This window comes from Danio rerio, chromosome 15 (assembly GCF_049306965.1).
Source record: "Danio rerio strain Tuebingen ecotype United States chromosome 15, GRCz12tu, whole genome shotgun sequence".
Lineage (NCBI taxonomy): Eukaryota > Metazoa > Chordata > Actinopteri > Cypriniformes > Danionidae > Danio > Danio rerio.
Genome location: NC_133190.1, coordinates 14,314,377 through 14,341,799, shown reverse-complemented (window position 1 = coordinate 14,341,799; position 27,423 = coordinate 14,314,377). Strand labels below are relative to the sequence as shown.

Genomic DNA, 27,423 nt, shown 5'->3' with positions numbered 1-27,423 from the left:
AAGCTAAGCTGTTGAATGGTTAGCGTATGATGTGGCTAGGCTAAGCTAGCTTCAATTTTGATTGATTTATTCTCTAATCTGTTGCCTATTATGCAGGGAATATACCCCTGTATTGCTTACTGCATTCCTTTTTTGTCTGGCTTTCTCGGATATCTCACCTGTTCACCAAAAATGACATTATATCCCTGGCAATGTCTGACACCTGCGCACACACATTGAAAAAGCCGTGCCAGGCATAAAAGCTTGACAGGCATAGCAACAGTTACTAAGGAGGGTGGGGCTTAGCAAAGGGTCCATTGAATTACAATCAGTAAAATAAATTAATTAATAAATACGACAGAGAGAAAACGATACATGATTACTTAAATTCAGTCTCCCAAGAACTCTCCTTTACTTAAAGAGAACACTCCATAGCTACTTCATTGTGTACATGTTTTCAACTGCTCATCACCGTAAATATCTAATTAACCAATTATATGGACATTGGCTTTTTCCCAATGCCTAGGCATCTGACTTGTTCCCTCAATGAGCTATGACTCTGTTTGTGCATGAAGACACCTTCTAAAACAGATTTCAGACATACTTCTTAACAGTTCAAGCATGTACAACAAAATGAAGTAGGTTTTGGGGATAATTAAGAGAATATTTGCTTGGAAAACATTTGGCAAAAGGATACATACATACATTATGAACCCTAAGTTGAGCTTCCAGAAGCCTATCTTTATATTTTAGCTCAACTACCATGAATGAAATGCACAGGATTGTGCAATATCAAAGGCAGGGAAAGAGACATCAATGTGTTGATGTACTTCCAACTGAAACCGAATAGAGTTGAAGGCAGGCTTACTCCTTGTGGACCATTCTCTCTTAGCAAACTAATGGTAAGAGGCACCTGGTTAAAAATATTGTGGCTGAAGCTGTAAACAGAGTAAGACCGCATTTACTTATGTAGAAGCAAATGATCAGACTTTGATTGATGATTACCAAATGTTTTTTGTTTGTTTGTTTGTTTGTTTGTTTGTTTTAGAGTAGATTAACCTGCACAGATTAGTTGTCCACCTAAAGAAAAACAATGTGCCCTATCATACAACCGGGCAATCAGGCACAAGACGTGTATGGTGTGATTTGTTGCTATTTTCAGACCAGCGCAACTCGAATTTTCATTACATTTCATGTTTTGTGCCACGTTGTTTAAATAGTAAATCCTTTTGTGCCACTTTGGACTTAGGGGTGTGCTGGTCTATAAAGGAGGTGTTTTAAGGTGCATTGTTGGCATATTGCTATTTTGAGGAACTGAAATAGACCGCACCATTGACTAACTGAAAGCTGGTCTAAAGTCCACACAGAGTGTGTTAGTTAAAATAAATTGCAGCGCAGAATCGTTTTGAACCCAATGGCCTTGCTAATCTTTTGTACCATTTAAGTTACAAGCACGATCATTGGCAGCTTTTGCTATTATTTATACTGTAACTGCTTTGAGTATTAGTGAGTGTTCAGGAATTGTAACCATTTTTGTCATATTTGCTTTGTCTTGATCGCAGCAAAATGGCAAATTCAGCATACTGGCTAGTTTATGTTGGGACTGTTTCCCAGCAATCCCTGGGGATGCCCTATCTAGTGAAGAAGATTATAGTCAGTGAGAACTACAACAGCGACACCAATGATAATGATGTGGCCTTACTGATACTCAGCAGACCTGTGGCATTCTCTTGTAAGTTCAGTTCACTTTCTCTAACACTTCATCAAAACACTAAAATATCTGAACTGGGCGGTATGACTAAAATCTTATTTCATGATATGAGAAAGTTTATTTCACGTGAACAATATCTTTCACAATATTATTATTATTTTATTATTATTTTTTTATATAAAGGTAGGTATTTTAGAAAATGTACAAAAGGGCTTTATATAATAAGCAGTGGTGGAAAGAGTACTGAAAAAGCATACTTAAATAAAAGTACCATTACTTGCCTAAAAATGTAGTGTGAGTAGAGTAAAAGTACCTGTTGTAAATATTACTCAAAGTATGAGTAAAAAGTAGCCCTTTTAAAAGTACTCATGAGTAATGAGTATTATGCTGTTAAAAGTTGATGCATTTACATGTAATTTGTGGATGTGTGTAAGCCTAACATTCTGTAGTGCATTTAGTTATTGCCCAGCAGGCACACAATGTCATAATCATGTAATATTAGGTTAGATTTAGGTTGTGATGTCAGGTGACCAAAATTCAATGTCTAGCCAGCATCTAAGGACAACACTATTTTGATGTCCAATAATGACGTCAAATGACATTGATATTTGGTTGATTTTTGGTTGTTAGAACGTGACCAAAATCCAATGTCGAGCCAAAATCTTAAACCAACATCCTATTACTGACATTTATTCATCAGTTATGGCAACCAAAATGCAACGTCTGATAGATGTCACGGTGGTAACGTCGACACAGCTAAAATCTGCAGGACACCGGCCCTCCAGGACTGTGGCTGTTTCTTAATATGCGTTCTTCAGCTGTCTTGCATCCTCGTGTTCTTGTGTAACATCATCATCAGCTGCCAATGTTCAGTTCCAATACTCAATACCGCAACTACGTCCACTGTATTGGAATTGAGAAACAGCCTGTGTTTGGGCATCCCTGATCTAAGCAGTCTCTGGGTCAATACGTGTAAAGATTTTGAACATCTTCTTGGACACTTAATGCTTCCAAACAGTTTGCTGCAATGTAAAGAGCAACTGTCTTGAAGTAGTTTATTATGATGCAATTTACTTTCTATGTGTGATTTGATCGGACAGAAATTACAGGACTGATCAGTCAGTGTCAGTGGGGGGCAAAAGAGTCAGTGTGGGGCAGAGTTCAGGAGGGAGACAGCTCTGGGGAAAAAGCTGTTCCTCAGTCTGCTGGTTTTTGTCCGGGGGAGCCTGAAGCGCCTGCCGGAGGGCAGGAGAGTAAACTGTATGTGAGCGGGGTGAAAGGTGTCCTTCAGAATACTGCGTGCTCGGCGCAAACAGTGTTTCTTCTGGATGTCCTCTATGGCTGGCAGTGTGGTCCCTGTGATGCGTTGGGCAGTTTTCACCACCCGTTGCAGTGCCTTACGCTCAGCAACAGAGCAGCTTCCATACCAGACTGTGACACAGTTTGTCAGGATGCTCTCTATTGTGCAGCGGTAGAAGTTCACCAAGACGGCTGATAAAAAAGCTGGTTCTTCTTCAGTTGCCTTAAGAAGAATAGGCGCTGGTGAGCCTTCTTGATCAGGCTGGAGGTGTTGGTGGTCCAGGAAAGGTCCTTTGAGTTGTGGGTCCCCAGGAACTTAAAGGATGAGACAGGCTCAACGGCCATCCCATTGATGTGGATGGGATCATGTGAGCCTGTTCGTCCCTTTCTGAAGTCCACAATGAGCTCCTTGGTCTTTTTGGTGTTAAGGAGCAGATTATTGTCGGTGTACCAAGTGGCCAGATGCTGTATCTCCTCCCTGTAGGCCGTCTCATCATTGTTGCTGATTAGACCAATCACTGTGGTGTCATCTGCAAATTTGATGATGGTGTTGGAACTATTAACAGCCCTACAGTCAACGGTAAAAAGGGAGTAGAGGAAGGGGCTCAGCACACAGCCCTGTGGTACACCAGTGTTGAGTGTGACGGTGGTGGAGCAGATGTGACCTGATCTAACATTCTGAGGTCTGTTAGTCAGAAAGTCCATAATCCAGTTGCAGAGTGATGTGTCGATATCCAGGTTCCTTAGTTTGATCAGTAACTTGGAGGGTATGACAGTGTTGAATGCTGAGCTGAAGATCACAAACAGCATTCGTGCATAAGTGTTTTTATTGTCCAGGTGTGTGAGTACAGAGTGCAGTGCTATAGAGACTGCATCATCTGTGCTCCTGTTGCTACGGTAGGCAAACTGATGTGGGTCCAGTGTGGGTGGCAGAGAGTCTTTTAGATGTGCCAGTACCAACCGCTCGAAGCACTTCATGATGATGGGTGTGAGTTCTACAGGGCGGTAGTCATTCAGGCATGTTGGGCTGGAGTGTTTGGGCACTGGCACAATAGAGGTGGTTTTAAAGCATGTTGGCACAGCTGCTAGGTTGAGCGACAGGTTGAAAATGTCTGTGAATACCCCAGCGAGCTGTTCTGCACATACTTTGAGGACACGCCCAGGAATACCGTCTGGTCCAGCAGCCTTACGCCCATTGATACGACTCAGTGCCGTGTGTACTTCTGAGGAGGTGAGTGTGATAGGTGAGTGGTCGGTGGAGGAAGTGATCCTGGTGTAGGGTTCTTTATTGTCTCTATCAAAGCGGGCATAAAAGTCATTTAGCTCGTTCAGGAAGGAGACGTCTGTGGCTGTGGGTGTGGACTGGCTGGGTTTGTAGTTGGTAGGTAATATAGGCAGTATAGGCAATTATAGGCAGGTAATAAGTCAATAGTTAGTAACATGAATTGTGACCTAAACTAAAGTGTTACCAATATAGCCTTTCCACTGTATGAGACATGTTTTATGTGGACAGGCCTTAATATTATAAAGATTTCTCAAGTAACGTCTTCTAAAATATAGAAAATATATCCCAAGTAAGTAACAGGAAATTTAAACTTAAATATGAAAGTTAAAAATTGTAAGGAACACTTTAAGCAATATCAAACATCCAAGTAAATTGTTGGACTTTGATTAAAGATTAGCATTTTTTTTTTATTAACTTGCACATAGTTTAACAGATATAAAATATATCCCAAGCAAGTAAAAGGAAATATTATATTTTTCCCTTAAAAAATACAAAATTTATAAAATTTTTGTATAAATATTGAAACTGACCATTTATTGTTGAAAATATAAAGCAAATGGCAACTCTGCCAGTCACCCGAGTATTTCCACGCCCACTTATTTACATTTTGCAGTTTACACAGAATAAATAAAATATTTGAAGGTACACGTTTCGTTCTGTGGTAACAATATATAATGTCATAACTCCCAGCCCTAGTCAGAACTGCATGTTTACACCATGTAATTTTGTTGGGTACCTAAATCAATCAAAAAATCAATAAAATATAGTCCACATTACTTTGTGTTCTAAATATTCTACAACAGCTGACCATTTTCCTTCTCTGTCCAGATACTACACAGCCAGTTTGCCTTCCTACATTTAACCAGACCTTTTCTGGTGGAGCGCAGTGCTGGACATCAGGCTTTGGGACAACAAAACAAGGAGCTGGTATAAAGAGATAAATCTTCATCTTGTAATTTTAAGGTTTTCTCTGCGTTCTGAATGATTTTGTGAAAACGAGCTTTAAAGTTTTTGCATTCCATACATAAAACAGTATGTAACATTTCATTTTAAATAAAAACTCTTACAATGTAAACAACTTATAAAAAAACCCATAATGTAAATAAGTTGTCATTTAATAAAAATATGTGAAGATAGAACCTTATAATTCTAAGTTAATTCTAAGCTAAGACAAAATGACAATAAATGAAAATGATGATGAAAAAAAACGGCAAAGAATGGTGATATGCCTATATAATAATTGACCAAAACAGAATCAATCAATCAATCAATCAATCAATCAATCAATCAATCAATCAATCAATCAATCAATCAATCAATCAATCAATCAATCAATCAAATCTATCTCTTCATATTTATAACCTAAACTCAAATATTAATTTGATATGTAGCTGTGTGTGATCATTTTAAATGTTTTGAATATTACCATGTTTTTTAAATTTATTTATTTTTATTTATATCTTGATTTCAGTTGAAATTTACTTGTATTGCGTACAAAAATATGATTCCAAAGTATGTTTATAAATGGTGCACATGGCAGAAACAACACAATATAATATCATATAAAAACAAATGTTCGTATATTGTGTTTACACTACAGCTATCAAGCATACACATCTGCACAGTTCCACGATAAAGTGTACCTTTTAAAGAAATGATATATACATTTATGCAATATATTGTTAAGTATTACTTAAAGGAAACCTATTATGTCCCTTACTTTTTATACCCCTATTATGCACCTTAAACAATGTAAAATAAGTCTCTGATGTCCCTAAAGTAAGTTTCAGATCAAACTACCACATAGATATTTTTTTATAACTGAAACTACCCATTATAGGCTTTAATCCAAATTGTGCCGATTTGGTGACTCTCGCTTTAAATTCAAATGAGATTGTGCTCCGAGCCAGAGGGCAGAGCTATAAATGCCTAAGCCTCGGTGAGTTGGGGCTTCCCTCTCTTATGACATGTACAAAAGGAGAAAGTCAATCAAAGTGTTTCTGTAGATTGTTTTTTATCAAGTGTATTTATAAAAAAAAGAAAGAAATAATTGTTTTTTTTTACCATTAGAAGTTGGTTATATTCACCTGTATTTGTCACACAACTGTGTTTAACCCCACTATAAAAGTGATTTTTCATAAAAGGTCCCCTTTAAATTACACACAAACCACACCAAACAACTATGATGTTAGTATAATAATGTGTTTTCTTATGAATTAGATATAATACCATATAATCGGGCAATTGCTAAATCCATCTAAATGAATTAACGTCATTTGACTTTTAACTATATAATTGCTCCAAAATTTATGAAGCCTGAATTTATTATAACAAACCATTGTTATAAAATGATTTACCTAATTTAACTAACTTGCCTAAATAACCTAGTAAAGCCTTTAAATTGCACTTTAAGATGAATACTAGTATTTTGTAAAATATGTAGTAAAATATTATGTACAGTCATCATGGCAAAGATAAAAAAATCAGTCATTACAAATTAAAACTGTTATATTTCGAAATGTGTTGAAAAAAAATCTTTCAATTAAACACAAATTGGAGAAAGAAATATATGGGTGGGTGGGGGCATAATTCTGGCTTCAACTATACATTTAATTTTATTTATTTATTTATTTATATATATATATATATATATATATATATATATATATATATATATATATATATATATATATATATATATATATATATATATATATATATATATATATATATATATATTAGCTGTCTATATTCGGGACAAAAATCATTCTAGACCAGGGGTGCTCAATCCTGTTCCTGGAGATCTACCTTCCTGCAGATTTCAGTTGCTACCCATTTCAAACACACCTGAACTAATTAATTAGGACCTGAACACCACTTCATAATTACAGGCAGGTGTGTTTGATATGGGTAGCAACTGAAATCTGCAGGAAGGTAGATCTCCAGGAACAGGATTGAGCACCCCTGGTCTAGACACAATGAAATCTAATGATTTGAGCTCAAAAGTCTGTCCAAATCACCATATTCAATTAATATAATATTGTTCTAAATCCTGTTTTCTTCCTTGTCTGGTAGATCGTGCCTCGAGCAGCCTCATGAGTGTGAGTGTGAACATCATAGACTCCAGTGTGTGCAACAGCTGTCAGATTTATTGTGGCCTCATCACCAATAATATGATCTGTGCTGGAGATCTGAAGGGAGGACGAGACTCCTGTCAGGTGGGTTTATTCAGCCAGACACTGTCTCAATAATACTAGACCTAATGTAAATACATTATTCACTGGCTAAAACTGGTTCAGTGTATCTCTGTATCATGTCACTGATTTATTCGGGTGTTTGTTTTGTTCAACCAAGTATCTACATACATTATAACCTTTGCATTAAGAAGAACTTTTGAAAGTATGGGTAAATCAGAATTTTTTAACATGTTCCAATTTAGTGACCACACCCTGTGAAACTGGTGTAAAAAATACTAAATAAATAATTGAAATTAAAAAATTATGTCTCAAAACAGTATTAATTAAACAGCATTAATCTTCCTAGAAACTTTATTTTATTAGTACAATTATACAATGTTATCATAAAAAGTCATTATTGTTCTAGTAAAAAAAAGATGATTGGCATGATAATTTACTACTTTTCATTGTATTTATTAATAAATTGTTATTTAGAATTTTTGTAAAATTTTTATACAAACAATATATTAATATTTTTATCAAAATATGTTTATATTACTTTTAACGGCGAAGCAGTGGCGCAGTAGGTAGTGCTGTTGCCTCACAGAAAGAAGGTCGCTGGGTCGTTGGTTCGAGCCTCGGCTCAGTTGGCGTTTCTGTGTGGAGTTTGCATGTTCTACCCGCGTTCGCGTGGGTTTCCTCCGGGTGCTCCGGTTTCCCCCACAGTCCAAAGACATGCGGTAGGCTAAACTGTCCGTAGTGTATGAGTGTGTGTGTGAATGTGTGTGTAGATGTTTCCCAGAGATGGGTTGTGGCTGGAAGAGCATGCGCTGCGTAAAAACTTGCTGGATAAATTGGCAGGTCTTTCCGCTGTGGCAACCCCGGATTAATAAAGGGACTAAGCCGACAAGAAAATGAATGAATGAATTAATTAATTACTTTTAACTTTAATATTAATTTCAGAAATAACCATTACTTTCTCGGCATTAATAAACCATTAGGGGCCCTATCATACACCCGGCGCAATAAAGCTCAAGTTATGTAGGGTGCGATTTGTTGCTATTTTTGTGCCAGGCTGTTTAAATAGGAAATTCATTTGCACCACTTTGTCATGGTGTGCTGGTCTATAAAAGAGATGTGTTAGGCGTATTGTTGGCATGTTATTGGGCCTGTTTCAGTAAGGAGGTTCAAACAACTAGGAGTTTAAACTTGAACTCTGAGTTGATTTGCCGAAAGATTAAAAACTCAGCGTTTTCGGTTTCAGAATAACTGATCTGAGTTAGGTCAATCAACTTTAAGTAGACCAACTCAGAGTTAAGCACGCAAAAAAAATTTACACACGTTCCCACTTTTACACTCGTTGATCAGTTTTAATAGATTTAACAGGGCAATTATGTGTCAGCCTCTATATTGATCAAATGGTAGAGGTTGATATGACCTTTTGAATGTAAGCAGAACTAAACAATAGTTTTTAGAAATAGTAATAATACCAATAATCTTGTAACAGTACATGTCTAAGGTCAGTGAATTGAAGCTAATTATTTAAAAAGGACAAGCCATTCTCATACATGATTTTGTTCTGTGTGTGACTAAGCAATAGCTGTGTTTACATCCAAAAATATAAATTAAATTTATGTGAAAAACTGGAATAAAAGATGTGCGAATAAAGCAGCATTTCCGTCCAATGAATCAAAAAGAACAGAATCATCACTTTCTGATTAACTAGCGCCAAATATCAACAGTAAAAACAGAACTTACTGCGGTAGCAGAAGCTTTGTCAATCTTTTCTTTATTTAATAAATGTATTTTATTTTATAAGTGTAAATGCCTCAGAAGATAATGTTGACACACAATGAACACATCGGGGCGTTTGAAGTCATAAGATGCAAAGAACAGACGGCCTTGATACTCTGGAGGTAATTAATAATATACAGTACATTAATACTGAAACAGTTAAGCTGTTTAAGAATGACCAAAACAACATTTAGGATGTTTTACAATGCTCTTAGCCTGCTGGTTTGTCTATTTACACACGTTTTCATCATCATCTCTTATAACAAACCTTTTTTTAATGCACACACAGGAATTTGATCATCAAAAGTGTTTCCATCTCACTTTATGCGCATCTTTTCTAAACGAATAAAAGTTAATCCTACTGAGTAATGAGATTGTTTTATTATGCATATTTTTAAAATTATGTGCATCATGACAGTTTGTTTTTATGCGAATCTCCAAAATGAGCATTAAAATAGGTGGGTGGACATGTAGGGCTAAGGAGAGAAATACCACTATGGGCCCTATCATACACCTGGCGAAATGTGGCGCAAGGCGCAGCACAATAGTCTTTTACTACTTTAAGCTTAGCGCAAGAGTAATTTTGAGGTGTTGCGCCACGCTGTTTAAATAGCAAATGCATTTGCGCTCAAATGTGCACCCATGGGCGTTCTGGTTTAAAAAAGCAGGCGTGTTTTGGCGCGTTGCTATTTTGAGAAACTGTAAATAGTCTGTTCTTTAGACCAGAACAAAGTCGGTTTATTGTCTGGCGCAAAGTGCGCCTGGCTTACACACTAAACACAAGACGCAATACGCAAATATATTTACATATAAAAAAGATATAATATATAAAGGATATATATATATATATATATATATATATATATATATATATATATATATATAGGATATAATAGGGATATATATAGGATATAAATATAAATGTTTAAAATATTACAAAACATATAAATTTCTAGCCTACATGATTTTAAAACACTGCCTTCATACTTTCTTCATCTCGGGAGGCTTTTTCAGTTCATTCAATTTGCTTTTGTATAATGTTATTATTATTAGCAGTATTATTTATTATACCCATTTTTATATTTGTTTTATTAAAAACAAGTTTAGATTTGTCCACTTGTCAGGTTTTAGACCAAATGGGGTATAGCAGGTGTATTTGGAAATAACTCAGTATTTTGACCACACTTTGTTATTATTAATCATTTATTCGTTTGCTGGAAATTAGAACTGAATTTAGAAATAGTTTTGAATCAAATCTTTGCACTTAACAAACTAAATTAATTATTTATAGGCTAATTGATGTCTGTGCGGTAAGGTTTCCCTATCCACGAGAGCAAAAGTGAAAGTGAACTTACTTTACGTCATGTTAATAGCAATGTGCTTATGGCGCGACGCAGCTGGCTCTTAAAGGTAATGGAAGATGAGACTCTGATTGGTTTATTCTCAAAACACACCTATAACTCATTAAGAAAATAAACTCAACCCTTTTAGACCATGCGCCATGGTGCAAAGCGGATTTTCCCGTTCTTAAGTTAGCAAAAATGTGTTCTGACACGCCCTGAAAGCGTTTGCGCCCTGTGTTTTGCGCTCTGTGCATGGACCGTCAAAATAGAGCCCTTTGTCTTTAAAAAAGGGGAGGAGACTGACAGAAACTCAGAGTTTAGAGAACAAAACCTGCTCCTGACCAGGCTAGGTTCACAGAGAACTGTACGTTACCACGGTACTCAGAAACAGGCTAGACTTACCCTGCTTTCTCGAGTTTGATAAACCTGCCATTTTGAAACGGAAAACCCAGATTTTCTCTCATTTTAGGGTTAAAATACTCTGAGTTTTCACTTAACCTACTTTCTGAAACAGGCCCATTATCTTAAGCATCTGAAACAGACCGCACCATTGACCAACAAAAATCTGATCTAAAGTCTAGCACAGAGTGCGTTACTTATGCACCTATGCAGGTCCAAACGTTTACACATTGCTTAAAACACAAAGGATGTACAGCAATACACGAATATCTTTACATATGAAATGCCTTTATCATGTCAGGGGGCTTTTTTCAGTTTATTCATGACAATTTGTATGCGTATAATGTTATTATTATTAGCACTATTATTTATCATATGCATATTTATATTTGTTTTAATAAAACTAAGTTTAGATTTGTCCACCTGTGTGGTTTAGGAAAAGTATGCATCATCATATGGGTGACAACACTGGTTCCTTATCCATGAAATTAAAGGAGTAAAATAAAGAGTAAAAGTAAAGTACAGAGAAAAAGGTCGAATGGAGGAGGCTCGTTCTTTATCCTTGTGCAGCAGATGGTTTGTTTAACTGTTTTCTCGCTAGTGAACCATTCAGTTTTTCCAATTACAAAGTCCGCCATGTAAATAGCAAATGTGCCATGGCGTGAAGCAACTGACTCTTAAATGGAATAGGAGATGAGACTCTGATTGATTTATTGCAAGTTATGCTCAAAACACAGCCATAACTCATTTAGAAAACTGATTTTTTAAACCAAACAATATCAAATGAATACAAGTAATGTTCTAAGCAATGTCTGCTGAAATAAATTTTTTGAAATAAAGGTGTTAAAAAAGTTTTTTTTTTTTATTCACTATTTAACAGAATGCTATTTGAAGTTCACTCTCTGTGTGTTTTGCATCTGTGTTTGGTATCAGGGTGACAGTGGAGGCCCACTGGTGTGCAAAGCTGATAATAATCGCTGGTATCTGGTTGGAATCACAAGCTGGGGAGCAGGTTGTGGACAAAAACAAAAACCAGGAGTATATAGCAGAGTGACCAGCTTTCTGCCCTGGATCTACACTAAGATGCAGGTAAGCTGGACAGTCCAACATAAGTCAAAATATTCTTCTTACAACTTCCTTCACCAATGTATTGTGTCTCTTTATATACCAGCAAGTGAAGCCATGACGCCTCTCTTTTGAGGAGGATTTGAACAACGTCAGCCCAAATCTAGGAATGAAGGACACAGTAATGCTCTTTGACATGGAGCAATGTTGTTATACTATAGCCACATGTGGACAAAGAAAAAAATAAAGACTCCATTGATCCCAAATTTTCCAACAAGAAAACAATAAAACAGAGCAAAGCAGCAGGCTTGATTTTTTCTTAGCATTTATCCACCTTTTCCCTCACATCATTACTAAATTTTAAATTATGGGTTATTATTACTTTTATTTTTACGTTTTGAGGAACATCCATTAAAAAGAATTGAATGTTTTTATTTATTTATTTTTTTAAATTAGGCCCTGTCCTCATGAACATGGGTATTTTTAAAACTGCAGTTGTTCTATGCAGTTTGGTCACTTACCCACATGAAAATGCAGATTCAGGTGACGGAAATTAAAACTTTTTGAAAAACTCTGGCTTAAGATTTTCCAAAAGTCTGTGTACAGTGTGGTTGTGTGGACACTACAACCATACTTTTTGCCTCATGATGTCAATACCCTCTTTTACACAGTGATACGATAAATATCCTGTAATTTTCGGGAATGACTTTACCGGTAAATTCAAATATATTAATTCGGACATTTTTAACCTAAAATCTTCCAAATAATGAATATTGTGAACAACATTGATGAAAAGATATGGAGGAACACTTTTGCATATTGAGATGTACATTTGAGTTTGTGCTGCAGCTTGTGAGATACTTTTGAAAACGAAAGACTCCTTCTGCGTTCACACAGCGCAGCATTCCGGAAAATTACCAGTAAAGTTACAATTTCTCTTTCCGGAAAATTGCCAGAACAAATTTATTGGTATTTTCAAAAAGGGCCTGTTCACACATGATCCTTTACATTTTTCTAGAAAAGTCTGTAGCTGCCTCCGATATCCATACTATATAGTACGCTAAAAATCGTTTGCGATCCCAGTGGTGTGTCTAAATTCATAGAACTTAAAAACAGTATGTGAGAAGTACCCATATGACCTACTACTTTCAGCAAGATTCTGAAGTGTGCATCGGATGGACAGTATGCTATCCGATGATGGACCGCAAGGGAATGTGAGTGAAGTGAAGCGATGCAACTGATGCGGGTAGGTCATGTAATGATGACAAAATGCTGGATGTAGTACATCCGAGTTCCATTCATCCTACTCACTTTCATACTGTGTAGAATGTACTTTTCCAACGACTGAGTAGTACATTTCAATTCCAATTCTGTACCTACTGAGTATTGTTTTCTTCATTCTGATGGGCCGACATGCCTGTGTTAATAAAATATGTGGAAAAACGCAACTGAGGCAAATTGTGCACATTCGCGGCAAAAGCATATTGTGTTGTTTGCACCGCGGGACAGGAATTGTCCCCTTTTTTAACATTTGCATTGTCTTGCATGTACTCGCGCATATACTTAATTCCGCAGTTGATGTGAAACCAGCATAGGAGGCATTTATCATCGGCTGTTGGTTTGTCGTGTTCTTAACATGCACCAGACTGCATTTTTGAGTTTTCATTTGGACAGTTTTTTTTTTTTCAATATAGGTGGGGAAAACTCCATTTATAAAAAATACTTATGTGTGGACATGGCCTACACTCAAAAAAGGCTTGTTCAAACTGCTTATTTAAAATGAACTGAATCAACACAAGTTTTTTTGGGGAAAACTTAATTTGTTTTATGTTTAACCCACTTAAACTTCTAAAAACGATTCAGGTAACTTTATTGATTTATATTGTAACAACATGAAAATAAATACGTGGAACCCAACATTTTTAAAATGAAAGGTTGTGCTACAAATTCATAATTAAGTGAGAGGTGAGTTTGTGCTTTGTTTTTATCTGACATTCGTATCACAAGCATATCTGTGGCTAAAGCTCTTACAGTTTACCATATTATGTTTCTCCAGATTATCGTCTCTTCGTATTCATTACAGCACGGTAAAATACAACGTGTATAAAACTGTTGGAGAAAGACTTGCTTCTAGTTTTTAAGTTAATAATAGTCTCTTGGTAAATCTAGCTGCCTTTTAATTTCCAATAAATAAATATTGGAAAAAATAATAGCATCACATTGTCTACAATTTTGTAAAGCACTTCACTGACTGTGTGTAGTTAGTTACAATAATAAAAATTACTGTAAACAGAAAAGTAAGGGATTACCTTAAACCTTTTGGTAATTTCATTACAGTTGCATATACTTTAAATGCTATAAGTAAATTGAACCTTTCCGTATGAATTAATTTGGAAAACAGTAATTACATTTTTTTTGCTACACTAAAGTATATATATATTTATATAAATATTTATATTTATATATATATATATATATATATATATATATATATATATATATATATATATATATATATATATATATATATATATATATATATATATATATATATATATATATATATATATATAATATTTATATTTTAAGAATTCAATGTTTTACCTTAAGGTTACATTTATCTGACAATTATTCATGCTTAAAGAACAATACATTGATAAATATAACTATAAACTACAACTTAATGGTATGTATAAACTACAGTGTCATGTTTATCTTTTATGAAGTATTTTTTAAATACAGTTAAAGCCATGTTTATCTCAAATTATTCAGATAATTAATAGTTTGAATTCTTTTGTCTACTGTATGTGTTGAGTTTAATAAGGGTTATGCAGTAATGATTTGAGTCATTAAATTGCTTACTAGGTAAATTAGCTTCAGACAAAGTAATTAGAAAAGTAATTCAAAAAAAAATTTTTAACAATGTAATTTGTAATAAGCAATTAAATACTTTTGTAAATTAACTTAACCAACACTGTTCATATTTCACCCCAAACATCATGGGGTGTTGGGAAAAGGTGGATATTGCTAAAAGTGCACTGCTGAACCAGAGTCTTTCTCCCTTTTTAACTCTGATTCTACATAATTATCAGGAGCATTCTATAAATGTGTATTTATTAACCAAAGGGGTGTTAAATGCATTTGAAAATCAATGTCTGCTTTGGTAAATTCAAATATTTATTAAAATTGAATGTAATTCTATACCCTTGTCTATACCTTGTCCTGCCTCCACTCCTACATCAGATCTTTTATTTTTTTTCATTAAGCATGAGTGAATATACAGGACACACATTTTAAACCATCTAACATATAGGTGACCATTTCTTTATGAGATTTTTAGCTGAAGGTGTAGTCAACAATCAAAAATGTATCTTTATTATGACCAACAGATCCACTGTGATGTAAAACTCACTCACTTATTTGGTTTTGGCTTATTCCCTGCTTTGTTATTCCCTGTGAGGTCACCACAGTGGAATAAGCCGCTATTTACTCTGGGATATATTTTAGTAGTGAATGCCCTTCAAACCACAACCCAGCACTGAACCCAGGAAACACACACACACACACACACACACACACACACACACACACACACACACACACACACACACACACTCCCAATCACACACTTTGACAAATTGTGTTTATCCAATTAACCTATAGCACATGTGGACTGTGTGGGAAACCAGATCACCCAAAGGAAATCCTCGCAGACAAGGGGAGAACATGCAAACTCAAACCAGATACATTCTTTCTGTCATTTAGCCACTGTGCAAGCCTAATGTACAGCTTTGTGTAAAAAATTACAATGTTTATTTACACTTATTGATGGACTGTTTACAATGATGCTGCCCATTATTTACATTTAGTTATTTAGCAGATGCTTGTCCAAAACGAAATACAAACGAGAAGTGCTTTTTATTCAAAGTAACTTGTTTACGCTCAGAGAATTTAGTGCTAGAGTAGTTCTTCAATAGGTCTTTAATAATCTTCAATATATTTCACCAGGGTTCAGGTATTCTCAGAAGAGATTGGTTTTATGTTGTCGTTTGAAGGACACCAGTGTATCAGCAATCTGAGTAGGAATGGGAAGATCATTCCACCAATGTGGAACATTGATTGAAAAGGTTTTGGAAAGTAACTTATAGCCTTGCTTTGATGGCACCACAAGATAGTGCTCAAACCCTGACCAGAAGCTCCTGAAGAGGGTGTAGACCATCAGCAGCAGAAGGTACAGTGCCAGTGGCTGTCCTGTAAGCAAGCATTGGTGATTTGAACTTGATTCAAACTTCAACTGGTACCCGATGCAGAGAGATTAAAAGAGATGTTATGTGGACTTTCTTTGGCTAATTGAAGACCATACAAGATGAAATGTTGTAGATAACCTGTAGAGGCTTTAGTGTGCAGGATGGAAGACCAGCTATAGATAAGCAGCTAAAAAAATAAATACCTTGTTTGAACAATCAAAATCACAAAAACCCACCCCCTCAGGACAGCAGCATTGAACATTTTGATGTGATTGACCCAAGTTCAAGTCCACCTTTTAGAGAATTTATTTTTCATCACAAATCACAACACAAAGGTCATCATCATCATTTTCTTGTTGGCTTAGTCCCTTTATTAATCAAACTTAAACTTTTCCAGCAAGTTTTTACGCAGCGGATGCCCTTCCAGCCGTACAACATTCACACACACACTCAAGGACAATTTAGCCTACCCAATTCACCTGTACCACATGTCTTTGGATTGTGGGGGAAACCGGAGCACCCGGGGGAAACCCATGCGAACGGCATGAGAACATGCAAACTCCACACAGAAACGCCAACTGAGCCGAGGCTCGAACCAGCGACCTTCTTGCTGTGAGGCGAGAGCACTACCTACTGCGCCACAGCTCATCACAAAGGTATTTATTTTAAATAAAAATGTAATGTTTTCAACTGTAAATAAAATGCCAGAAAGGTATTTAATAAGAGTGTTTATGGTTAGGGGTAGACGTCATTATTTAAATTAACTGTATCTCTTCAGATGACTCGGATTTAGATTAGGCAGAATTAAATAAATACAGTAAGCCGACTCTCAACTTTATATACTGCAAATCAGATCATTTACATCAGCAATGATCACATTTTAGTGTTGACTGGTGACTTTGCACATGGTTTGTTTAACGATCAGTGCATCTTATATTTAAAAAGGAGAAGGAAGTGTAAACCACAAAGCGTTTAAAAAAACTTTAATATTAAAAACATAACAACGGTGGAGCAGCAGCCCCAGCAGACAACTCAGACAACAAAAACTGCAACAAAGTATCACAGTCCTGATCCTCTCTCTCCTCTTCCACTGTCATCACTTCTTTTTTAATCCTTCTGTGGCTCTTCTGTGGCGTTTGAGACTAGTATGGCACACAGGTGACAATTGTGAACAGTCCGTTCCATGTCTCTCCCCACTCCATAAATATATCCCCATCACCCCTCACAGGCGGTGGTACCAAGTCTACACAACAGTCCATAACACACTGAGAAAGGTCTGGTCATTGGTGCATCTCCCTGTGCTAGACAACCTCACAGTGGAATCTATATACTCGTTTCCTAAAGGCTACTGATAACTCTGTGCCCTTGTCTCTTGCTTCTTCCCATTCTGGGCTGACAGCAGCAGGCTTTGGTCCACGGCAGATGGCAGTGACTTCCCATATACCACTCGGGCGCATAGCAGCAAGCTTCAGCTCCAGGCAGGCGGTGTTGAATTCCCATGCCCTTCGTGGATGACAGCTGCAACACTGTTGTTACCCTCCCAGTAAAATGTTCACAGCAGCAGAACCATGTTCCTAAGCAGTAAGGACTCTTTTACAGTGTGCACCACCTCCTCCAAGCTTTTGTTGCCAATGTAAGGAATTTATAAACTCATAACAAGGAGAAGGAGGTGGCAATCAGTGAACATTTAATAAACTATATAACAAACAAAATACTAAATAAAGTGGTAGGTGCCCCTCACAAACACGCGAACAGAGACAAAACTCCAACATGAAGTTTCCCATGCCTGGTCTTCTGTCATCTTCCACTGTCATTGTAACCTTTCAAAACTCCTCCATGAGACCTAAGATCGGTGTGGCCTCGCTCCACTACCACAACTCTCTGCCCCTCCCTACTCTTATACACCCACATCACCATGAGAATGAGCTCTACCTCTCCCCACTCCACAAAGGGGGCCAACAACAAGGTTCAAACTCACACTTCCAAAAAATGGAAAGGCCAAACGATGCAAGACAAAAGAGAGGGAAGGATGAGGAGATAAAGAATTAAGATTGAGGAGAAAAAACATTGGGGTGTAGCTGCCTAAACAATATCCCACTTGGTCATCAACCAGTTGAGAGACCCTCACTTGCAATGCCTGGCAGCAGCATCGGCTGCCCCTTAATGGATGACATTGTACTCCCATGTCTTCAGATGGCAAGCATCAGCTTCTCCGCTTTAGCATACCCATCATACAGCTTCTCCCCATCATCCTGGATGGCAGCAGAATTTCCCCCAGTGACAAGAGCTCCATGACAGCATGTTCCTTTTCCTTACCGCATTTTATCACTTACGTAATGAGGTAAAAAATGCACACTTATAATAAGAAAAAGACAGGAGCTGGAAACGTTCAATAAGTTTAATTATTAAATTAACAAAAAACAAACGTAGATTGGCAGCACCTCACAGACGACTGCAGCACAAACAATAACAAAAATCCTGGTCATCTTTTGTCTGCCACTGTCATTTCTCCTCTTTTTATATTTCCAAAGCTCCTTTATGGGACTTGGGACTGCTGTTGTGCAATCGTGGATGCTAAAACTCACATCAACAACCTCACTTTGCCCACATGGCTCTCAGCCTCACTCATCACAGTTGGTGTTTAAACATTAAAAAAGTAAACAGAAATGTAAAGGATTGATGAAAATGATAAATTAAAAGGATGTTATAGAATGATAAATAAATGATAGATATTGCTGGTGCATCATGTTGACGGCCGAGTGCAGATTACCAACAGAGAATATGGCACCTGAATAGGATGCATAAGTCCACCCTCGTGATTTCATGCTGGGATTAATGTTTTTTGAGACACTTTAAGACCCACATGTGAAACAAGAGTTATGGGAAACTGTTGATTAATATGTCCCACTTAATTTCTCCATAGAAATGAAATCAAATGATGAGACAAAAGTTGATATGAGGAAATATAGGCTACAATGTGAATAGCTAGGAAGTTAATTTTATCTTAAAGGAATTTTCTTTAAATTAAGTCTTTTTATTGTCTTTGTATCCAATCAAAGTATGAAATATTGCAATCTCTTCTGAATGTGAGATTGTCATTGAACTTCTCACAACTAATCGTCTGGAGATTAAAAGAATTCAGTAAGTTTATCTCCGCTTAATTTAGTCTGAAACATCAGATAACAAAGATCTCTTAATTGTGGAGTCATGGCGAAAGCCTTTGCATTTACTTATGTCAATTGACCCTAAAAAAGGCTTATAAAGACTAGCCAACCAAAACTAGCGACCAACGCGTGCGGTGTCTCTCTGCGCGCGTGGCGGGGCGGAAACCGAGAGCGCGCGAGAGGAGAGACAAGGGGACAAGCCAACAGTCAATATATTTATATCAGAAAAAAAGAAGGAGACCCTCGTTTGCTGTCATATATTACCGAGCGTTCCTTTCAGAGGATTTTTCTCCACCCACAACTTTTCGTGACATTTCAAAACGCCAAAAACCTCACTTGAGGAACCTACAGCCGCGCGCATCGTGTCAATAGGAAGCACCGTTTGCCCCACTGTTGCCCCCCTTACAAGTGCCCTCAAGGAGACGAGACAAGGTAGGCTATGAAGTGACTTTCTAACTAGGGCGTGTACTGTTGTGTTATAGTCTGGTGTTGTTTTCACATTATTTCTTGGAATGACGTGCGTCAAGGTTCGCATTTACTCCAATGACATCACCAATGCAAGTAATATAAACACGTTTAATAATTGTGGTGTGTGCATTTCAACAGCACTGTTCTTTTTTAAATGTCATGCAGTCCACGTAGAGCAGAAGTTAATTCAGACTTGAAATAAAATAATTAAACGTATGAATATGATATCACACGCTGTTGTTGTTTTGTGAGGGTGTGTCCGAATTTCATGCCTGCTTGTATCGTTATGGGTTAAATTGCATTTGCATGACTTCGATAAATCATTTAGGGTTTGTTTTGACATGTTTTTAGCAGGGTGGGTGATATATTTGAATAACAATTTGGGAATGTGTGAAAGCAACTTCGAAATGAGAGGGAAAATGATGATGGCGCGCGAGCAGATTACAGTTTAATAATTACTAAGAGGAAAAATGTATCAGCGCGTGATCAAAAAATTAAAAGTGTGGGGAAATGAGCTTTTCGTATGCGTGCTGAGAGAAATCTACAGGTTGAGAGGGGTCCGGAGATGACCACGACTGAGGTCTGCGCGCACAACAGGTAGCGCTTATGTTCGGCACTGATCGATAGATTGGAAACTGAGGGCGTAAAGCGCGTAATTGGCGGCGCGCGCTGGAATATTTGATTTTGATTGGCCGAGAGATAAACATGTATTAACAGTAACGGTTCTCTGTTCTAAAGTAAAATAACAAAGCTATCTCTATTTGAATCAAAATGTCATGATTGATTGTTTCGCGTAATAAAGTGAGATAAGGATAATCACTGTCCTTTTGTGACCTTCTACAATTTTATTTTTCGTATCCACTACTAGTTAGAGAATTTTAATGATGTGCTATCATGAGTATCTTACAATTGAATTATAAATAATATCTGATTTAAGTAAACGTCTTTGTGACAAACATAAAACGCATCGTTTTCATTGTCTAGGTTACCGTCACCATCTCTCTCAAAACTACAGCCAGCTTTCTGTAGCAATAATCGTAATCACCTGACGGGTACAGTTGCCATAGCAATATTTCTACACCATGGTAGAGGCGAGACTGGCAGCGCGCCAATGAAAGCTTTGTTGTCATGGATACAATTTACCCTCGTTGTGGTTGTGATGAGGTCTCACCTTAAATAGTGAACGATGACCTATTGTTCAAAAAGAAAAGAATACCACTCAATCAACTGAAATCCAGTCTGTACAATAAAACTAATATATTTTATTCTGGGAGGAGGTATTGGTGACAATGACCGTAACAGCTGGTGTACTCACCAAAAACAAACAAGATGAGCTTACAAACAAAAGGGAGATCACACAGTGATATTATATTATTTTTCAGTCTTTTGTTTGCAAGCCGTTTCTGTCATCAACACCTCCGCAGGCATAACAGCAATTACAGCATTTCTATGAAAAAGATGCAATTTAGTTGAACACAACAGGATCAGATATTATTTTGCACTTTAAAACACGAGGGAGGGAAGGAAATGGATTCTGAATTAATGGCACACTGAAGTGTGTGCTATGAAATTCTGATACTAATTGACATACATAATATTAATTCTTATTGTAAGCATTTATTATTTTTCCCGCAAAAGTATTTTTGATGTTAAAATATCAGATTTATCTTAAAAAAAAAAAAATGTCTTTAAATATTGCGGAAGTTTTGACTTCTGTTTGTTTTGAAATACTCAGCTGGGACAGCATGGTGACGCAGTGTGTAGCACGTTCGCCTCACAGCAAGAAGGTTGCTGGTTCAAGCCTTGGCTGGGCCAGTTGGCGTTTATGTGTGGAGTTTGCATGTTCTCCCTGTGTTTGCATGGGTTTCCTCCGGGTGCTCTGGTTTCCGCTACAAGTCCAAAGACTTGTGGTACAGGTGAATTGGGTAGACTAAATTGTCCGTAGTGTATGTGTGTGAATGAGTGTGTATAGATATTTTCCAGTGATGGGTTGCAGCTGGAAGGGTATCCACTGTACAAAAAAAACATATGCTGGATCCGCTGTTGCAGCCCCAGATTAATGAAGAAAAAAAAATGAATGAGTGAATACTGAGCTGAATGCATTATAATGGCTAAAACAACTGACTTGAAGTTTTTTTTTTTTAATTTACAAAAACGTAAACGTATGTTTTTAGAAGTCTCTTTATGATATATAACATTTGATTATATTTTAAATCACTTATGCTCGTCTAGGTTGGGTGCTGTCCTGTAGCTACCCACACACAATGATAACAAAATAGGTCTAAATACATTTTTAATTTGAGAAAATGCCTTTTTAAATAACCACCAACCAACTAATCTTCAGCATGTCATTTTGTTTTTAAAAAATCATGAAATTAAAAGGGAAAATTTATTTATTGGCAATGTTGCTTAGTTGCTTAGACTACCAGCAACTGTTTGATTGACTAAATATAAATTTAACTTTTTATTTACAACACTTTGTTTACCTTATGTGGCCCAACTAAGCTTTTTATAGAAACAGAAATGATATCAGGAAGAATATCTTACAATCAGATTAAATGGGGAATTAAAAAAAATGTCTTGACACAATAAAGATGGCAAAGAAAAAAACAAGGTTGGCATTTAGATAAATTTACTGTTTATTTATAAACTGACCATTTAACAAGGTGTAGGTGATGGCATGAATGCAATGAATTTAATAATAAAAATGTCATGAAATTTGAAACTAAAACCACCAGTAGGTGGAGTCAAGTCTCCGTCTTTGTCATGATTTTGAATGATTTATTTAATTGAGTTGTTCGAACAGCTGATTGGGCAGTGAGTAGCAGTGACGCAGTGGGTAGCACAATCGCCTCACAGCAAAAAGGTTGCTGGTTAGAGCCTCGGCCGGGTCATTTGGCATTTCTGTGTGCAGTTTGCATTTTCTCCCCGTTTTTGTGTGGGTTTTCTCAGGGGCCTCCGGTTTTGCCCACAGTCCAAAGACATGCGGTACACGTATGTTGAAAAAATTGGCCGTAGTGTATGTGAGTGTGTAAAAGAGTGTGTGGGTGTGTCCCAGTGTTGGGTTGCGGCTGGAAGGGCACGCTGTGTTAAACATGCAATCGGATAATTCCGCTCTGGCGACCCCAGATTATTAAAGGGCCTAATCCGAAACGAAAATGAATGAATGAACAGCTAATTAAATTCATTCACAAATGTCTATTTGAATGAACTACTGAATCATTGTCTCATATCAAAGCTAAAGATTCATTCATAAACAAAACTGGTATGGATATGTGCAGCGGCTGAAGCATTTTCGAGAAAGCAGAGCAACATTTGGACAACAGTGATTTTAAAAAAGCATCATTTGCGTTCTGTCTTTAGGGATAATAATAACGGTTCATTTTAGAAGCAGTGAACTTAGAATCTGCTGTAACTTGGATATAAACAGCGAAACTTGGGTCGCTAAAGTAAATGTTAGCAAACCCTGTTAACTGTGTTTTACAATGAATATAGAACAGCTTAAGTTACACTCGTGTCAAGCTGCCTAAATGCAGTTATGCACGGCAGGTACAGCTCTGTGAAATATGTGAAGTTTGCCCCACTCTAAAATGATTTTGAGGTGGAGGAGGAGGGAAAGGGTCACCATTGCAACTTGCGCCTATGCTTTACATATGGTGTCCTCCACCATTCAGAGGAATTTGTGGGTACGAGAGAGATCTCAGGTCTGGTGGGAGCAAATTGTGGCGACTGACCACTTTCCACCTCCACGTTTCCTCTGTTGATGTTGTTTACTACGTTGGCGTCTCCACACATGCTCTTCCTTCTATGTCATTAAACCGTGGAGAAGTGCCACATTGTCGCAAGTATATGACGTACAAAATGGATTGTCTCAATAATTCCAATCTGCCTGTTTACATGATAGTCACATCGTCACATATCCAATTTATATGATTTTTTACATATAAATTACTGATGTCTGAATATCCGAATGTATGCGTTTTTTTTTTTTTTTTCATGTGTACAGAGTCATAAAACAGATGCGATCTGTGTCACATTTAACTGGGAGTGTAAACGGGGTCTTAGACATTTTGAAAATTGTGTGAAATGACACAATGAACTTTATTGTGCTTGTGCGTGGCGCCCTATTACAATACTGAATTCTGGTTTGTTAATCGTCATTGTTTGTAAGTCATAAATGACCATAAATAAATAATTATAATATTTATTTGCACGATACGTTTTACAATACACACACTGGTGTTAATCTAAAGGGGTGGTGAGAGGAGATTGTGGTCCTACAAAGAAAATGCTTTTTGTCATTTTTTTCATTATGGGGATGCCATCCCTCAATTCGAGCGCTTCCAATACCTAAATTACACTGACAAAAAGGTGTCTGCACAATTGTTGCAAACAATTTATGTGTTGAATTTAAACAAATTAAGTTTATTAATATTCAACTTAATTTGTTTGTTTAAATTCAGCCCAAACAAAATGTTTGCAAACACTTAAAAAAAAAAAAACTAACTATAAATCCAAGGAATTACATCTGTTTTTTTTTTTCAGTTTACCTTAATAACTATTTATAAGGAGCAAATTAGGAGTTTATTGAAGCAAAAGTCAAAATAGTTTGCTAAGAGCAAGAACTGAGCTGTAAAATATAATGTGACCAACAATTATTTTATAAGTATATCGCAATATAAATCACAGGAAAACAACATATCTCAGATGTGTATATGTCAGATTTTTTCAAAATCATGCAACCCTATTGTGTTCTTTATTTTTTATATTTGTATTGTGTTATAACATATTTGTGTTTTTTTTTCTATGGCTAACTGCTCAACCACTTAGTATACTGGATTGTCAAAACTAATTTTGATGCAGACGAGCATTTAGTAACAGACCATAACCAGTTATGATGTTGGGATGGATTTCTAACATGATTTGTCATGGTAGTATTTAGAGATGTAATACTAGTTACACACAACTGTGTTTAAACCCCTTATAAAAGTGATTTTTGCATAACAGGTCCTATTAAATGAAATGAATACAACATACATTAACAGTATATGTGTGTGTGTGTGTGTGTGTGTGTGTGTGTGTGTGTGCGTGCGTGCGTGCGTGCGTGCGTGCGTGCGTGCGTGTGTGTGTGTGTCTATAAAAAAATAAACAAGCAATTAAATAGCAGCCTTTAACAATTAGCTAATTGCAATTTTACAGGATTTACAGTTCTAATTTCTTTTAATTATAATGACAATTTAAAAAGGTAATTATAGCCATCAGAAAATTATCATGGTTTATCTTAAAACCTGTTATTGTGACAACACTAGTAAGGAAGGCAAGACATGTGGAAGTTATTAAAAATGCTCCATTCTATAACTGAAAATTGAGAATGCAGTGCACTGTTATTGCAATGTAATATCAAATTGAACCAAATCGATGACAATTAAACCAAATATAAGACCAGCGTACACTACCTGAGAAAAGTCTTGTTGATCATTTGGCATTAGAGGTGGCTTATATGAAAGGCAAAGTCCTTTAGATTACACTTATTTTACCAAAATAAAATATTATTCAGCCTTGATTTTTAATTATTTAATTAGGACAGTAAATTCTGACTTTGCTTAGACAAAAGTCTTGTCACTTAACAGAAATAATGTACAGTATAGAATATACAATTTTCCTTCACCAAACTTGACTTATTTCTTTGAGAATCTTGGGTCCATGTGGTTTCCAATAGCTCTTCTGCAGTATTTGTGAGGATTGTGATGCAGTTCAACTGATGATTCATCGGAAAAATCTACCCTCTGCCACTTTCCCAAATGATCGACTAGAAGTCAAGTTTTTATTTGTTGTTCTTACAACTGGCATTGATGACAAGACTTTGGTAAGGTAGTGCTGATTTAAACCCCAATAAATTACATCCTTTTCTCTCAACTAAAACATTACATGCAGAATATACAACAAATACTAATCTCAACTGAACATATTCCCCACAGTAACAGATTGCACCTGAAATAGAGAAGGGAATAGTCTGGAAAAGTTTCACACCTAGTGTTTTGGGACTAAAGCCCAGTTTGAGAGAGAGAGAGTCAGAGAGAGAGAGTTTGAGACTTTAACAATCTCTTCATTTACAACCACTTTTTAACACATTAATGAAAAATCACAAAAATGAAAAATAAAAAGTAAAATAAATTTACATAAGAGCTGGTTAACTCACAATCATTCACCAATCAAACGAGTATTTCCAAACAATTATTTTGACCAACTTCACAAAGGCATTGATTAATACAGCATTTAGATCTAAAAATGTCCAAATCATCAATCAACTTATAATACGCATATTCTAGTTTAATACAGGATTTAATAAATTCCCTAAAAGCCAAAATACCATCAGCCAAACCCAGACCTGTCAGTTTCCTTTTCCGTGACAACCAAATAGCCAATTTTGCTGTTCCAAAAATAAAATTTAATAGAACATGGACTTGTATCTTGTTCCTGTTGTATTTAGGCCCATAAATGAAAGACTGGGCGTAAAACTCTCTCCCAACATTTGACAGTATCCATTCAGTTGATAAAAGAACATTTGTAATCTAGAGTAATTTAATAATAAGTGAAACACTGTTTCTTCCAAATTGCAAAAAGGACAACCCTCCCTCACCTGTGGATCAATGTGTGCTATGTGTCTGTCATACCATGCACTATCCTCCACTGAAGGTCTCCAGACCATTTTTCTATGGCAGGTTTGTACAGGGTCATCCAGCAACCTTTGTGGGAAGAATCTGGTCTCAAAAGAGTATGCCACTTTAATTCCTTCAGGCTTTCGAGCATGTGGAAATGCGCTACTTTTACACAAAGAGTATACAGAGTTTTTTCCTTGCTTCTTCAAAAAGACTTGGCTGAGATGTTCTAAAAGAAAGAAGTCCTCTTTCTGTATCCTGCCATTCTCCTGTATCCTTTGAAAAAGTCAACTCTGGAAATACAGAAGCGTCCTCCTCCGAAGTCAATCCCATGTCCACTGGAAAATTCTCCCGTATTTCAATCAACAGTCTCTCAGCCACATGAACTGATCTCATGCCCAATCTTAAGGCTAAGGCCTCAGCATTTATCCATTGTCCTTCAGAAACCAATTGTCCAATTTTTGTGATCTTTGCAGACCATGAGGCTTTTCTGAAAGAATCAGATTTAAAAATGTCCAGCCAGAAGTGAAGCTGATGTGGTTCATCATATTTAAATTCCAAAGTGCAATTCCAATCACCTCCTATTATAATAAAGTCCCCATCTTGCTGTTGTCTTAAAAAACACTCTAAATTAGAAAAATAATTAAAATTAGAAAGATAATTAATTTTAGCTCTTACAGCTATCAATCTACCTAGCTCTATCTCAGTTATCATTAGAATTTGAACTTTTAGAGCGGAGGAAAATAATATAGCCACACCAGCACTTTGTTCTTTTTCCAACACAAACGCCATTTAGCTTATTAGAATTGCTATGGGTCTCTTGCAAAAAAAAAA

At 36.4% G+C, this 27,423-nt stretch overlaps 2 protein-coding genes across 3 annotated transcripts in view; both read left to right on the top strand.

Moving 5' to 3' along the window:
• Window positions 1-12,481, top strand: part of tmprss13a (transmembrane serine protease 13a) — a 34,184-nt gene extending 21,703 nt beyond the window's left edge. The window contains 5 exon segments of the mRNA NM_001159512.1: window positions 1,542-1,711; window positions 5,103-5,201; window positions 7,350-7,492; window positions 11,920-12,075; window positions 12,158-12,481. Of these exon segments, the coding sequence (NP_001152984.1) occupies window positions 1,542-1,711; window positions 5,103-5,201; window positions 7,350-7,492; window positions 11,920-12,075; window positions 12,158-12,172 (583 nt within the window). The 3' untranslated portion in view covers window positions 12,173-12,481.
• A 7,141-nt stretch (window positions 12,482-19,622) lies between these two features.
• fxyd6 (FXYD domain containing ion transport regulator 6) overlaps window positions 19,623-27,423 on the top strand; it is a 45,870-nt gene continuing 38,069 nt past the window's right edge. Inside the window, exon 1 of one of the 2 annotated variants that reach the window (XR_012390382.1) lies at window positions 19,623-19,894. The gene's annotated coding sequence lies outside the window, so the exon portion shown is untranslated. 2 annotated transcript variants of the gene reach the window in all.